At 43.8% G+C, this 15,567-nt stretch overlaps 1 protein-coding gene across 2 annotated transcripts; it reads left to right on the top strand.

The window, feature by feature from the left end:
* Positions 1-333: 333 nt before the first annotated feature.
* zc3h15 (zinc finger CCCH-type containing 15) lies at positions 334-14,459 on the top strand. 2 transcript variants are annotated; one of them, XM_046844592.1, is made up of 11 exons: positions 334-479; positions 4,737-4,889; positions 5,548-5,649; positions 6,751-6,856; positions 7,640-7,792; positions 7,895-7,986; positions 10,729-10,914; positions 11,810-11,956; positions 12,621-12,728; positions 13,211-13,343; positions 13,524-14,459. In XM_046844592.1, exons 2-11 carry the CDS (start codon positions 4,815-4,817, stop codon positions 13,724-13,726), a joined length of 1,305 nt encoding a protein of 434 aa, XP_046700548.1. In that variant the 5' UTR covers positions 334-479; positions 4,737-4,814; the 3' UTR covers positions 13,727-14,459. The 2 variants fall into 2 exon arrangements, with proteins under 2 accessions (XP_046700548.1, XP_046700547.1); XM_046844591.1 differs by having other exon boundaries at positions 4,602-4,889.
* The last annotated feature ends 1,108 nt before the right edge of the window (positions 14,460-15,567 follow it).

Genomic DNA, 15,567 nt, shown 5'->3' with positions numbered 1-15,567 from the left:
GGTCACTTTATACCACACCGCACACGGTCACTTTATACCATACCGCACACGGTCACTTTATACCACACCGCACTGCACACTGTCACTTTATACCACACCATACCGCACAAGTTCACTTTATACCACACCGCACACGGTCACATTATACCACACCACACCGCACACGGCCTGTAAGAAAGGATTCCTATTCAGTTGTATTTCCACGCTTCACCACTAGAGGCAGACATACAGTTTACCAAGCAATGACAAGCTACCTATGACATCACAGTGCACCGTCTTCCATCAAGAGTATAAAAGGCCAGAACACCGAGCAGCAGTAGTCATTGACCAGTGGCCATCCGACATCGTGCAACCTGTCACTCAGCACTGACCGTTCAGCAGTGGCCTTTCAGCATGCATTCTGCATCACACAACCTACCGAACAGCAGCTAACAGAAGACAGCAAGAACCACCTCATATACGATCCTATACCCAGTAAAGTTGAGTGTTCTGAATCCTGTATCATGTTTTTACTGACGCGCTGGGGCGAGTACAATCCCCTGATCAGCACACACCAGATAGTGAAAATCCTTATATGGTCCTTCGAGCTAGAGAGGAGAACTTCCTAACACGGTCACTTTATACCACACCACACAGCACACGTTCACCTTATACCACACCATACCGCACACGGTCACTTTATACCACACCACACACACTTTATACCACACCATACTGCACACGGTCACTTTATACCACACCACATCGCACACGATCATATTATACCACACCATACCACACACAGTCACTTTATACCACACCACACCGCACACTGTCACTTTATACCACACCATACCGCACACGGTCACTTTATACCACATCACACCGCACTGTCACTTTATACCACACCATACCACACACAGACACTTTATACCACACCACATCGCACACTGTCAATTTATACCACACCATACCGCACACAGTCACTTTATACCACATCACACCGCACACTGTCACTTTATACCACACCACCGCACACGGTCACTTTATACCACATCACACCGCACACTGTCACTTTATACCACACCATACCGCACACTGTCACTTTATACCACACCTTACCACACACTGTCACTTTATACCACACCACACACAGTTACTTTAAGGACAATAACATCAACCACCTTATGTGATTACTGTTTACTGTACATAAGCATACACTGTATATACACTTTTTCCTTATATATATCTTTATATCTTTATATATTTTATATAGTTTATACTCTTTGTTTATCTTTCTTATTGTTTCTTTGTTTTGTGTTATTTTTCTCCCCATCCTATTTCCTCATGCCAGACAGTCGTATAAAGCATTTTACTGCATGTCGTACTCTGTATGTATGTGTATGTGAGAAATAAAATTTGATTTGATTTGATTTTGATTTGAAGACGGGGGTAAGATGAGGTAAATGAGGCAGAAGGGTAAGACAGGGGGTAAGATGAGGTAAATGAGGCAGAAGGGTAAGACAGGGGGTAAGATGAGTTAAATGAGGCAGAAGGGTAAGACAGGGGGTAAGATGAGGTAAATGAGGCAGAAGGGTAAGACGGGGGAAAGATGAGGTAAATGAGGCAGAAGGGTAAGACAGGGGTAAGATGAGGTAAATGAGGCAGAAGGGTAAGACAGGGGTAAGATGAGGTAAATGAGGCAGAAGGGTAAGACGGGGTAAGATGAGGTAAATGAGGCAGAAGGGTAAGACAGGGGTAAGATGAGGTAAATGAGGCAGAAGGGTAAGACGGGGTAAGATGAGATAAATGAGGCAGAAGGGTAAGACAGGGGTAAGATGAGGTAAATGAGGCAGAAGGGTAAGGCGGGGTAAGATGAGGTAAATGAGGCAGAAGGGTAAGACGGGGTAAGATGAGGTAAATGAGGCAGAAGGGTAAGACAGGGGTAAGATGAGGTAAATGAGGCAGAAGGGTAAGACGGGGTAAGATGAGATAAATGAGGCAGAAGGGTAAGACAGGGGTAAGATGAGGTAAATGAGGCAGAAGGGTAAGACGGGGTAAGATGAGGTAAATTAGGCAGAAGGGTAAGACGGGGTAAGATGAGGTAAATGAGGCAGAAGGGTAAGACAGGGGTAAGATGAGTTAAATGAGGCAGAAGGGTAAGACGGGGTAAGATGAGGTAAATGAGGCAGAAGGGTAAGGCGGGGTAAGATGAGGTAAATGAGGCAGAAGGGTAAGACAGGGGTAAGATGAGGTAAATGAGGCAGAAGGGTAAGACAGGGGTAAGATGAGGTAAATGAGGCAGAAGGGTAAGACAGGGGTAAGATGAGGTAAATGAGGCAGAAGGGTAAGACAGGGGTAAGATGAGGTAAATGAGGCAGAAGGGTAAGACGGGGTAAGATGAGGTAAATGAGGCAGAAGGGTAAGACAGGGGTAAGATGAGGTAAATGAGGCAGAAGGGTAAGACAGGGGTAAGATGAGGTAAATGAGGCAGAAGGGTAAGACGGGGTAAGATGAGGTAAATGAGGCAGAAGGGTAAGACAGGGGTAAGATGAGGTAAATGAGGCAGAAGGGTAAGACGGGGTAAGATGAGATAAATGAGGCAGAAGGGTAAGACAGGGGTAAGATGAGGTAAATGAGGCAGAAGGGTAAGACGGGGTAAGATGAGGTAAATGAGGCAGAAGGGTAAGACAGGGGTAAGATGAGGTAAATGAGGCAGAAGGGTAAGACAGGGGTAAGATGAGATAAATGAGGCAGAAGGGTAAGACGGGGTAAGATGAGATAAATGAGGCAGAAGGGTAAGACGGGGTAAGATGAGGTAAATGAGGCAGAAGGGTAAGACAGGGGTAAGATGAGGTAAATGAGGCAGAAGGGTAAGACAGGGGTAAGATGAGGTAAATGAGGCAGAAGGGTAAGACAGGGGTAAGATGAGGTAAATGAGGCAGAAGGGTAAGACAGGGGTAAGATGAGGTAAATGAGGCAGAAGGGTAAGACGGGGTAAGATGAGGTAAATGAGGCAGAAGGGTAAGACAGGGGTAAGATGAGGTAAATGAGGCAGAAGGGTAAGACAGGGGTAAGATGAGGTAAATGAGGCAGAAGGGTAAGACGGGGTAAGATGAGGTAAATGAGGCAGAAGGGTAAGACAGGGGTAAGATGAGGTAAATGAGGCAGAAGGGTAAGACGGGGTAAGATGAGATAAATGAGGCAGAAGGGTAAGACAGGGGTAAGATGAGGTAAATGAGGCAGAAGGGTAAGACGGGGTAAGATGAGGTAAATGAGGCAGAAGGGTAAGACAGGGGTAAGATGAGGTAAATGAGGCAGAAGGGTAAGACAGGGGTAAGATGAGATAAATGAGGCAGAAGGGTAAGACGGGGTAAGATGAGATAAATGAGGCAGAAGGGTAAGACAGGGGTAAGATGAGGTAAATGAGGCAGAAGGGTAAGACGGGGTAAGATGAGGTAAATTAGGCAGAAGGGTAAGACGGGGTAAGATGAGGTAAATGAGGCAGAAGGGTAAGACAGGGGTAAGATGAGGTAAATGAGGCAGAAGGGTAAGACGGGGTAAGATGAGGTAAATTAGGCAGAAGGGTAAGACAGGGGTAAGATGAGGTAAATGAGGCAGAAGGGTAAGACAGGGGGTAAGATGAGGTAAATGAGGCAGAAGGGTAAGACAGGGTGTAAGATGAGGTAAATGAGGCAGAAGGGTAAGACAGGGGTAAGATTAGGTAAATGAGGCAGAAGGGTAAGACAGGGGTAAGATGAGGTAAATGAGGCAGAAGGGTAAGACAGGGGTAAGATGAGATAAATGAGGCAGAAGGGTAAGACAGGGGTAAGATGAGGTAAATGAGGCAGAAGGGTAAGACAGGGGTAAGATGAGGTAAATGAGGCAGAAGGGTAAGACAGGGGTAAGATGAGGTAAATGAGGCAGAAGGGTAAGACAGGGGTAAGATGAGGTAAATGAGGCAGAAGGGTAAGAGGGGTAAGATGAGGTAAATGAGGCAGAAGGGTAAGACAGGGGTAAGATGAGTAAATGAGGCAGAAGGGTAAGACAGGGGTAAGATGAGGTAAATGAGGCAGAAGGGTAAGACAGGGGTAAGATGAGGTAAATGAGGCAGAAGGGTAAGACAGGGGTAAGATGAGGTAAATGAGGCAGAAGGGTAAGACAGGGGTAAGATGAGGTAAATGAGGCAGAAGGGTAAGACAGGGGTAAGATGAGGTAAATGAGGCAGAAGGGTAAGACAGGGGTAAGATGAGGTAAATGAGGCAGAAGGGTAAGACAGGGGTAAGATGAGGTAAATGAGGCAGAAGGGTAAGACAGGGGTAAGATGAGGTAAATGAGGCAGAAGGGTAAGACGGGGGTAAGATGAGGTAAATAAGGCAGAAGGGTAATTTAATTTTGTTTTACATTTCACTTTATTTGTATTCACTTTATTTTCCTTTATCCTTGACTTAATTTTATTAGGTTATTCGTCTCTATTTGCTAGCCCCAGGTCAGATTAGCCTCAGTTCCAGGGGTTATAGTAATTAGTCACTATTCAGAAATTAAATGATGATTTTGGGTAATACAGAACTGTAAATCTGTTTCTTGATGATTGTGGGATGAAGATTTGATTTTTGTTGTAGATTTTTATTGAACTTGGACTCTGAGTCACTTCCACACCCGTGTACCAACACAAACTGCACGCCGCCCGTATTACCCCTGATGCTCTGCGCGGGGGTGCACTACTGGTCGTGAACATTGTGCCTTGGTGTACGCAGGGGCAGATTGACGCGAGCGCCGCGGAGCACAGCAGCTGGACCTCGGTGTGGGTTAATCACCGAGACACCGCCATAGACATGCCGCCGAAGAAAGCACCTCAGCCCACGGGCAATAAGAAGACCCAGGAAAAGAAGAAGGAGAAAATTATTGAAGTGAGTGTAGCGGAGAGGAGCTCAGTGGCTCACACACAGAGCCGCCATGCTTACACTCCGGCCTAGCGCTTTAGCTAGCTTCTCTCCTTTCAAAACCTACCCGTTTCTACTAAAAGCTGCTCTACAATTGGATAATACCGTTCAGTGTACCGCGCTACGATTGGTCAATAACGTAGCGCGTGGCTCGAGTCTGGGTTCTGAGCTAATCAAATCACAGGGGGCGGGAGGTGCCCGGAAACGGGTGTGAAACGTAACGCTCCTAATATGAACTCACCAGTCGCCAACACAACCCGCTAGCTAGACAGCCGATGAGCGCGAGCGCCGCGTGAATAATGATGAAAAATAAGAATAAATCAGGAATAAGTTTCGAGTTAATTCTGTATTTCTTTCTAAATGAAAGTTTCGTTTTTCAACATGCAGAGGGTTTAGCGAGGACAGCTAGCAAATATGGCGGCTAGCAGTGTGCTAACGTGCGCGCGCCCCTGTCACGCCTCACTAAACTATATATAAACTATTAAAACGTTAAAATCGTACAGATTCATTCATTAAAATAAACCGGATATTTATAACAAGATTGTTTTAGTATCTGTTTAAACATGGATAGTTTATCCTACTTAATCAGGCTAGTTATGTTAAATTATAATGGTGTGTGTGGTAGGACAAGACTTTTGGACTGAAGAATAAAAAAGGAGCCAAACAGCAGAAGTTCATCAAAGCCGTCACACATCAGGTGAAACATGGACAACAGAACGCACGCCAGGTGAGATACAGCTGTGTGTGTGTGTGTGTGTGTGAGATGATTCGTTTATGAAAGTATCTCCACAAGTGATTCGAAAATGATTCATTTTAATGAACGAGATTTAAAGAATCAGTTCACTAAGATGATCCGTTCTTCCCATCTCCAGTGTGTGTTTCAGTGCTGTGTGTGTGTGTGTTTCAGTGCTGTGTGTGTGTGTGTTTCAGTGCTGTGTGTGTGTGTGTGTTTCAGTGCTGTGTGTGTGTGTTTCAGTGCTGTGTGTGTGTGTGTTTCAGTGCTGTGTGTGTGTTTCAGTGCTGTGTGTGTTTCAGTGCTGTGTGTGTGTGTGTGTGTTTCAGTGCTGTGTGTGTGTGTGTTTCAGTGTGTGTGTGTGTGTGTGTGTTTCAGTGCTGTGTGTGTGTTTCAGTGCTGTGTGTGTGTGTTTCAGTGCTGTGTGTGTGTGTGTGTGTTTCAGTGCTGTGTGTGTGTTTCAGTGCTGTGTGTGTTTCAGTGCTGTGTGTGTGTTTCAGTGTGTGTGTGTTTCAGTGCTGTGTGTGTGTTTCAGTGCTGTGTGTGTGTGTTTCAGTGCTGTGTGTGTGTGTGTTTCAGTGCTGTGTGTGTGTGTGTGTGTGTGTGTGTGTTTCAGTGCTGTGTGTGTGTGTTTCAGTGCTGTGTGTGTGTGTGTTTCAGTGCTGTGTGTGTGTGTGTGTTTCAGTGCTGTGTGTGTGTGTTTCAGTGCTGTGTGTGTGTGTGTGTTTCAGTGTGTGTGTGTGTGTGTTTCAGTGCTGTGTGTGTGTGTGTTTCAGTGCTGTGTGTGTGTGTGTTTCAGTGCTGTGTGTGTGTGTGTTTCAGTGCTGTGTGTGTGTGTTTCAGTGCTGTGTGTGTGTGTGTTTCAGTGCTGTGTGTGTGTGTGTGTGTTTCAGTGCTGTGTGTGTGTGTGTGTGTTTCAGTGCTGTGTGTGTGTGTGTGTGTTCAGTGCTGTGTGTGTGTGTTTCAGTGCTCTGTGTGTGTGTTTCAGTGCTCTGTGTGTGTGTGTGTGTGTTTCAGTGCTCTGTGTGTGTGTGTGTGTTTCAGTGCTCTGTGTGTGTTTGAGCAGAATCAGTTGTTCTGAACTCTATTTTACAGATTGCTGCTGAAGCAGACAAGACTAAGAAAGGAGACAAGAAGAAGGATATCTCAGAGCTGAACGAACTCTTCAAACCTGTAGTGGCTGCACAGAAAGTCAGCAAAGGTGAGAGAGAAGGAGAGAGACAGTCTCAGAGAGAGAGAGACTGTTAGGGAGAGTCAGACGTCTCAGAGAGAGAGACTGTTAGGGAGAGTCAGACGTCTCAGAGAGAGAGAGAGAGAGACTTAGGGAGAGACAGATGTCTCAGAGAGAGAGAGACTGTTAGGGAGAGACAGACGTCTCAGAGAGAGAGAGAGAGAGAGAGAGAGAGAGAGAGAGAGACTGTTAGGGACAGACAGACGTCTCAGAGAGAGAGACTGTTAGGGACAGACAGACGTCTCAGAAAGAGCGACTGTTGGGGACAGACAGACGTCTGAGAGAGCACTGTTGGGGACAGACAGATGTCTCAGAGAGAGAGACTGTTAGTGAGAGACAGACATCTGAGAGAGAGCGACTGTTAGGGACAGACAGACGTCTGAGAGAGACTGTTAGGGACAGACAGGCGTCTGAGAGAGCGACTGTTAGGACAGACAGACGTCTGAGAGAGAGCGACTGTTAGGGACAGACAGACGTCTGAGAGAGAGACTGTTAGGGACAGACAGACGTCTGAGAGAGAGCGACTGTTAGGGACAGACAGACGTCTGAGAGAGCGACTGTTAGGGACAGACAGACGCCTCAGAGAGAGAGCGACTGTTAGGGACAGACAGACGTCTGAGAGAGAGCGACTGTTAGGGACAGACAGACGTCTCAGAGAGCGACTGTTAGGGAGAGACCGACATCTGATTGTGTGTGTGTGTGTGTGTGTGTGTGTGTGTGTGTGTGTGTGTGTGTGTGTGTGTGGTTCCTCAGGTGTGGATCCGAAGTCGGTTTTGTGTGCGTTCTTTAAACAAGGCCAGTGCACTAAAGGAGATAAGTGCAAGTTCTCTCACGACCTCAGTCTGGACAGGAAGTGTGAGAAACGCAGTGTGTATGTGGATGTCCGAGAGGACGAGCTGGAGAAAGGTAAGTGTCCATCTCTGTGTGTGTGTGTGTGTGTGTGTGTGTGTGTGTGTGTGTGTGTGTGTGTGTGTGTGTGTGAAATAATTTTTCTCTTCTGAAACACAGACACAATGGAGTTCTGGGATGAGAAGAAGCTGGAAGAAGTTGTCAACAAGAAGCACGGAGAGGCTGAGAAGAAGAAGGCCAAGACTCAGATCGTATGTTCTCCTCGTGGGTTCTCTTTGCGTTCTCTTCATGGGTTCCTCTCAGAGGTTCTCATCAGGGGTTCTTCGTAGGTTGTTTTTTATGTCTGAATTCTCCTTAGAACATCCTGTAGAATTTTATGCAAATGATCAGTGTTGATCTGTAATAAGTATTTGGAAAGTAACACATGAACCAAATATTTGTCTGCATTTTGAGAGTGTGTGTGTGTGTGTGTGTGTGTGTGTGTGTGTGTGTGTGTGTGTGTGTGTGTAAGTACTTCTTGGAGGCTATAGAGGATAAGTATAGTTATTGTGTGTGTGTGTGTAGGTGTGCGAGTACTTCCTGGAGGCTATAGATCAGGGGTGGCCAACCCGTGGCTCGCGCACCGCATGCTGCTCTTTGGCTGGTTTCATGCGGCTCTTACATTCATATCGAAGTTTGTGTGTGTTTGAGTTTTAATGTGCGTGTTCGCTTTGCTTAAGTTCAATACGGTATTTTTAAGACTTAAATGAGCTTGCCCCTACTGGGAAACTTTGCGGTATATCAGACCTTGGCATGAGGCCAATCATAAATTACAGGGATGCACCGAGAATTTTCGGAAATACCTAAATCACCGAAACAACACGCAGAAACACAATTATAATGACGCAATAAAAAAGCGCAGCAGCACACGGTTATCTGGATAAGAGCAACATGTCTGCGGTGTGTGGAGAGCGATGTGCAAAACATGCAATGCTGAAATTTCAAGAGGGGTGTATCTGCAAAGAGTTTCTCCAAGTCAGGTTTAATTTATCACCTGAAATCCAAACATCCCGATCGCCTTCTAAATATGAGAAGAACGCGGCGCAGAAAAGTAAAGTCAATCCGAGCATGCGCACTCCGTCTGTAGAGGACGTTTTTGAAAAGGCAGGAAAGTTTTCCAGTGATGGTGCCGAGGCAAAAGGCAGAACACAAAAAATTATGGATTTCATTGCCTTTTGAATTGAATTTTCATTTCGGTGCATCCCTAAAATATTATCGTTGGTGTGGCCCTCTGACACAATTCAGGTTTCTCATGTGGCCCCTTGTAAAAAATTGCGGTAACACAGTCAAAAATGTGGCTCTCGATCTCTGACTGGTTGGCCACCCCTGCTATAGAGAATAATAAGTATAGTTATTGTGTGTGTGTGTGTGTGTGTGTGTGTGTGTGTGTGTGTGTGTGTGTGTGTGTGTGTGTGTGTGTGTGTGTGTGTTAGTACTTCTTAGAGGCTATAGAGAATAATAAGTGTAGTTATTGTGTGTGTGTGTGTGTGTAGGTGTGTGTGTGTGTGTGTTAGTACTTCTGGAGGCTATAGAGAATAATAAGTATAGTTATTGTGTGTGTGTGTGTGTGTGTGTGTGTGTGTGTGTGTGTGTGTTAGTACTTCTGGAGGCTATAGAGAATATTAAGTATAGTTATTGTGTGTGTGTGTGAGAGTACTTCCTGGAGGCTATAGAGAATAATAAGTATAGTTATTGTGTGTGTGTGTGTGTGTGTGTGTGTGTGTGTGTGTGTGAGAGAGTACTTCCTGGAGGCTATAGAGAATAATAAGTATAGTTATTGTGTGTGTGTGTGTGTGTGTGTGTGTGTGTGTGAGAGAGTACTTCCTGGAGGCTATAGAGAATAATAAGTATAGTTATTGTGTGTGTGTGTGTGTGTGTGTGTGTGTGTGTGTGTGTGTGTGTGTGTGTGTGTGTGTGTGTGTGTGTGTGTGTGAGAGTACTTCCTGGAGGCTATAGAGAATATTAAGTATAGTTATTGTGTGTGTGTGTGTGTGTGTGTGTGTGTGTGTGTGTGTGTGTGTAGGTGTGAGTACTTCCTGGAGGCTATAGAGAATAATAAGTATAGTTATTGTGTGTGTGTGTGTGTGTGTGTGTGTGTGTGTAGGTGTGTGAGTACTTCCTGGAGGCTATAGAGAATAATAAATATAGTTATTGTGTGTGTGTGTGTGTGTGTGTGTGTGTGTGTGTGTGTGTGTGTGTGTGTAGGTGTGAGTACTTCCTGGAGGCTATAGAGAATAATAAGTATAGTTATTGTGTGTGTGTGTGTGTGTGTGTGTGAGAGAGTACTTCCTGGAGGCTATAGAGAATAATAAGTATAGTTATTGTGTGTGTGTGTGTGTGTGTGTGTGTGTGTGTAGGTGTGTGTTAGTACTTCTTGGAGGCTATAGAATAATAAGTATAGTTATTGTGTGTGTGTGTGTGTGTGTGTGTGTGTGTGTGTGTGTGTGTGTGTGTGTGTGTGTGTGTGTGTGTGTAGGTGTGTGTTAGTACTTCTTGGAGGCTATAGAGAATAATAAGTATAGTTATTGTGTGTGTGTGTGTGTGTGTGTGTGTGTGTGTGTGTGTGTGTGTGTTAGTACTTCTTGGAGGCTATAGAGAATAATAAGTATAGTTATTGTGTGTGTGTGTGTGTGTGTGTGTGTGTGTGTGTGTGTGTGTAGTACTTCCTGGAGGCTATAGAGAATAATAAGTATAGTTATTGTGTGTGTGTGTGTGTGTGTGTGTGTGTGTGTGTGTGTGTGTGTGTGTGTGTGTAAGTATTTCCTGGAGGCTATAGAGAATAATAAGTATAGTTAGTGTGTGTGTGTGTGTGTGTGTGTGTGTGTGTGTGTGTGTAGGTGTGTAAGTACTTCCTGGAGGCTATAGAGAATAATAAGTATAGTTATTGTGTGTGTGTGTGTGTGTGTGTGTGTGTGTGTGTGTGTGTGTGTGTGTGTGTGTGTGTGTGTGTGTAGGTGTGTAAGTACTTCCTGGAGGCTATAGAGAATAATAAGTACGGGTGGTTCTGGGTGTGTCCTGCTGGTGGAGACACCTGTATGTATCGACATGCCCTCCCCGTTGGCTTCGTCTTGAAGAAAGACAAGAAGAAGGAGGAAAACGAGGAGGAGGAGATCTCACTGGAGGAACTCATCGAGAACGAGGTGAGTAAAATTAATGTTAATGTTAATGAATAAAATGAATAAAATTAAATCTGCAAAAGCTGACTGAAGATCTAGATGAACAGCAGGGTTTCAGGAGGATCCGGTGAAGATTTGACAGTTTGACAGCAGCAGCATTAAAAATGGTTGGATGTAAGCAGTTGTAGCATGTTATTGTTAATTTCGACTAGTAGGTGGTGCTAAAGATTGTCACATGGCCGTAGGTCCTGGTCCTGAATAAGATGACCGAATTATCTATCAGTTCTCCAAGTCGATGCTTTAATAGAGCATGTTTGGCAGCTTTATATTTCTTAATTCATTATGGATGACCTTAATGTTTGAAAATTGGACAAAATATCTGGATTATTGAAGTTTTAAGATGGTTTTAGCAGTTCTGGATTTCACATTTTGGACACGGTTCAAAGGTCCTGACCATTTAAAAAAAAATTCTCTCAAGTGAGACTCCGATTTGACCTGGTGGTGGCGCTAGAGTATTTGCAGCACTTGACCCAAATTTGGACAGAATGTTCCTTAGAACCTCCTTCAGTGCATAAAATTAACACTTTTTTAAATTGAAGACAGTTACAGTGCTAAAATTACAATAAAATAATCACTGTCAATACATTTAACCAGAAATATGTCGCAGTTTTTACAAATGTATTCAGCAGTACATGTTTATACACAAATAAAAAAGGAGCATAATACACAATAAAAAATAAGAAAATAGTAATTTGAAAAGTCAATAAATGAAAAGATTTACATTTTACTGTTCTTCTAAAATAATAATTTCAAACTACTTTTAGGAAAAAATGTTCATTAATTATATTTCCACAATTATTGTTATTATTATTTTGGTATGTAAAGTACATAATTATTCTAGAAAATGTGTGTGTTTTAGCGAGCAGCTCTGGGGATAAATGTGACACGTATCACTCTGGAGACGTTCCTGGCCTGGAAGAAGAGGAAGAGGCAGGATAAGATCGCTAAAGCCCTGCAGGACATGGAGAGGAAGAAGGCAGACTTTAAAGCCGGAAAATCTCTTGGGGTAAATCAGAGATTACTGCATATTATACACATACACTTCTGATTATACTAGACCCCCCTCAGACGTCTCTGATCTGACTAAATCCCCCTAAATATCTCTGATCTGACTGAACCCGTCACCAGACGTCTCTGATCTGACTGAACTTCTGCAGACGTCTCTGATCTGACTGAACCCCCTTCAGACGTCTCTGATCTGACTGAACTTCTGCAGACGTCTCTGATCTGACTGAACCCCCGCTCAGACGTCTCTGATCTGACTGAACTGCCCAAACTTCTTTAATCTGACTAAATCCCCCTAAATATTTCCGATCTGACTGAACCCACCCAAGATGTCTCTGATCAGACTTAACCCTCCCCAGACGTCTCTGATCTGACTGAACTTCTGCAGACGTCTCTGATCTGACTGAGCCTCTGCAGACGTCTCTGAATCTGACTAAACCCCCTAAACATCTCTGAATCCACTGAACCACCCAAACTTCTCTGATCTGACTGAAACCCAGACACCTTGTGAATAATGCTGCTACCTTTTGAAACACATTGCAGTGAGCTGAGTGGAGCAGCAGGGGGCAGTACAGTTCATGCATTTTTTTTAATAAAACTTCTTGCAAACACAGTGTGAGTAAATCAGTGTGACTAAACTGATGGAAGTGTATCGTCTGGAACAGGTGAGCGGGCGAGAAGTGTTCGAGTTCCGGCCCGAGCTGGTTGACGATGATGACGAGGAAGCTGACGATACCAAATATGCCGAAGAAGACGACGAGCTCACGGAGGAGGTGAATTTTTACACCAAAACATACACACACATTTATACACAACTTTAAAATTTATAGTTTGTACTTGTGTATACTCTCTAAAGTGGACTAGATAGAATCAAGGGGTCTTTATTTTTTTCCACTAAGTAGTGTTCTTTATATGGGCGAAGGAACTAAGCCCTGAATGGGATCTTATTGGACATATAATGGACACTGCATATTGAAAAATAATATAAAGTAAAATATAAAGTTTTCTTAAATATAAAATTAAGAATATGTACAAAAAAATTGCTTTTTTATAAAACAGCACGAATTCAAATACATTTGAAAATGGTGTTCTCATCTAAAAATGTCCACACTTTCATTTTCAGTCGTTTCCCAAAAGTTGCTCATCCACACTGAAACATCAGAAAATACTCGCGTCCCTGTAAAAACGTAAGACGCTTTTAAATGTTAATAGCAGTGTACAGTGATAACTGGTGTGTGTTTGTGTGTGAGAGAAGGTGGGTGAGGAAGAAGAGTGTCAGGACATTGACGTCGCCAGGTTCGTCCTTAAAGAGGTGGACGACACGGGGATAACGGTGGCAGCAGCAGACAGGTTCTCCTCCCGAGTCCAGCCGAACGGTGGAAGAGACGGTGAGACGTTAAGCGTAACGCTTAAACTTACGAGGCCCCGATGTTGCCATGGTAACATCAGTGATCATGGTCTTGCTTTGTTGTTTGTATATTTAATTTGATAAAGTTCTGCTTTGTTTCTATAAATCATTGTAGTTGGTTGTCATGGTTACATTGCGACTATTAAAATTGTGTGTTTAGACAACAAACTGAGCGAGGCTTCAGGCGGAGTGGAGAACGGTGAGGACCATACCCTGGAGGAGGATGGAACCAGTACCAACAGTGACGGAGGTGGGGGTGAGGAGGCGGAGTCGGAGGCGGTGCCTGTAGATGAAAATCTGTTCACGGGGGAGGATCTGGATGAACTGGAGGAGGAGCTTAACACACTTGACCTGGACGAGTAACCCGCAAGCCTCAACATGAACAAATCCTTTTTTTTTTTTTTTTCCCCTTCTTTCCTCCCTCTTCTTTTTCCACCAATCAGATCAGCCATAGATGAACAGCTCAGTGGACATGTGCGAATAAAGATGATCATCTGGGTCATGTGACACTGTGTGACTCTGCACTGACTTCATTTGGTCCGTAAAGATTTTGAAGTCGTTGTAATAAAACCACGTGAATATTTTACGTTACAGAATCGCAGGGCCCTGAGCTGGTTTCTGTCAGACGTGTTTCAGTCAACAGAATCGTACTACTTTTCAAATGGGACCTTTTTACTGACTTAGGCAGCCTACTTCAGTAGGGGTGGAGCTTCGGTTAAGTGCTCAGCCAATCACATCAACCTACCCGATCATGTGACATTGTCACGTTTCTTTTAACTTGATTATTGTTTCAATATCAAGATTTAGCAGCTGGCTGTCAAACTAACGTGCTAGTTTAGTTAGCATGCTAAATGCAGCGTACAGTGTGCCCATCCTGCTAACTGTTCTCATGCTAGCATGCTAACCAGCTAGCTAGCTATTGCTGGTGTGCTATGCTAACTGGTGTATCATCTTACATTATTTAAATGGTGTAAAATCTTTGAAATGGTGTCACATGATCGGGTTTGATTTAAGCTCCACGTGTAGTGAGTGAATTGTGGACGGATGTTTTGATTTATGACAAATTAAAGGTTTCATCTGCTGAGTGTGATCTGAAGGGTGTACAGGTGTGTGTGTTTGTGTGTGTGTGTGTGTGTGTGTGTGTGTGTGAGAGATCCTTCTGGCCAAGGTGAAAGTGTAAATAAAGCATATCACAGACAGATGGATGTAAACCCTTTTGTGTGTGTGTGTGTGTGTGTGTGTGTGTGTGTGTGTTTCTCCAGTTTTGAACCCCTTTGGTACATGATTGAACTGGAAGTTCTCACCAATCATACCACTGTGGAGCAAATGAATTAGTACCCAGCATTAGCCTTGTGTTCTTCATAAATTAGCCAGTATTTATATATTGCAGTAGAATAGATCCTGTGGAAGCCCCAGTCCTCACTGGGTGTCCTTACAGAGACGCTGTTCCTGTTTGTGACCCGAGTCCCCATACACCACATTACTCACCAAGTGTCCCTGTAAACTTTATGAACCGGTGCTTGTGTGTTACATGGACCTGTTCTCCAGCACTGCAGTTCAGCTCGGATCATTACAGCTTCTTTAACCAGTGTAAAAAAAAAAAAATTACAAATAGGAACAAACGCTTGCTAAGATCCAGCCAGATGTTTTCGCTGTCCTGGACACTCTCTGATCCTTTAGCACATTAACACAAATTCTTACTGTGTTGAGATATGGATAGGATCTCATCCATCTTTTGATCACCTAGTGATTGTTTTTCGAACAAAATTTTGTCTCTCCTGATCACTTAATGAAGGTCCTTCATAGTCATCCTGTCTTCTCTGTTTGGTTAAAAAAAACCTGTTCTCTACTCCATAGGTCGAAGCTCAACGAGACGGCGTTTCAGAAGAAGCAGAATGAGTCTCGCGAAGATCATCGAATAATTTAAGCGCTTGTGAGAAGGTGGTGTATGTGGATTATAGCAGAGTCTTCTGTAATTATCTGAGTACTTGTGAGCTGTGAGAACTCCAGTGAGTGCAGACAGGTTTGGTCTGGAGATAATAATGCAGTGGTGGCTGATCATATGGTGTTCTACAAACTTTAAGTATATTATTTAATTTTAAATGTAGAACACAGTTACTGATAGCAGCTTTAAAGAAATAGTTTATTTATTTATTGGTTTATTCCTTCATTGTGTGAATTGTTGTTTGGTAATAAGTTGTGAG

Source organism: Silurus meridionalis, unplaced genomic scaffold, assembly GCF_014805685.1.
Source record: "Silurus meridionalis isolate SWU-2019-XX unplaced genomic scaffold, ASM1480568v1 Scaffold70, whole genome shotgun sequence".
Taxonomy (NCBI): domain Eukaryota; kingdom Metazoa; phylum Chordata; class Actinopteri; order Siluriformes; family Siluridae; genus Silurus; species Silurus meridionalis.
Note: the sequence above shows the minus strand (reverse complement) of the source record. Positions and strands in the feature narration are given on the sequence as shown.

Coding starts and splice junctions, on each gene's coding strand:
- zc3h15 (XM_046844592.1), top strand. CDS start 4,815: ATGCCGCCGAAGAAAGCACCTCAGCCCACGGGCAATAAGAAGACCCAG. Junction 5,650..6,750: donor GACAACAGAACGCACGCCAG/GTGAGATACAGC, acceptor TCTATTTTACAG/ATTGCTGCTGAAGCAGACAA. Junction 6,857..7,639: donor TGCACAGAAAGTCAGCAAAG/GTGAGAGAGAAG, acceptor GTGGTTCCTCAG/GTGTGGATCCGAAGTCGGTT.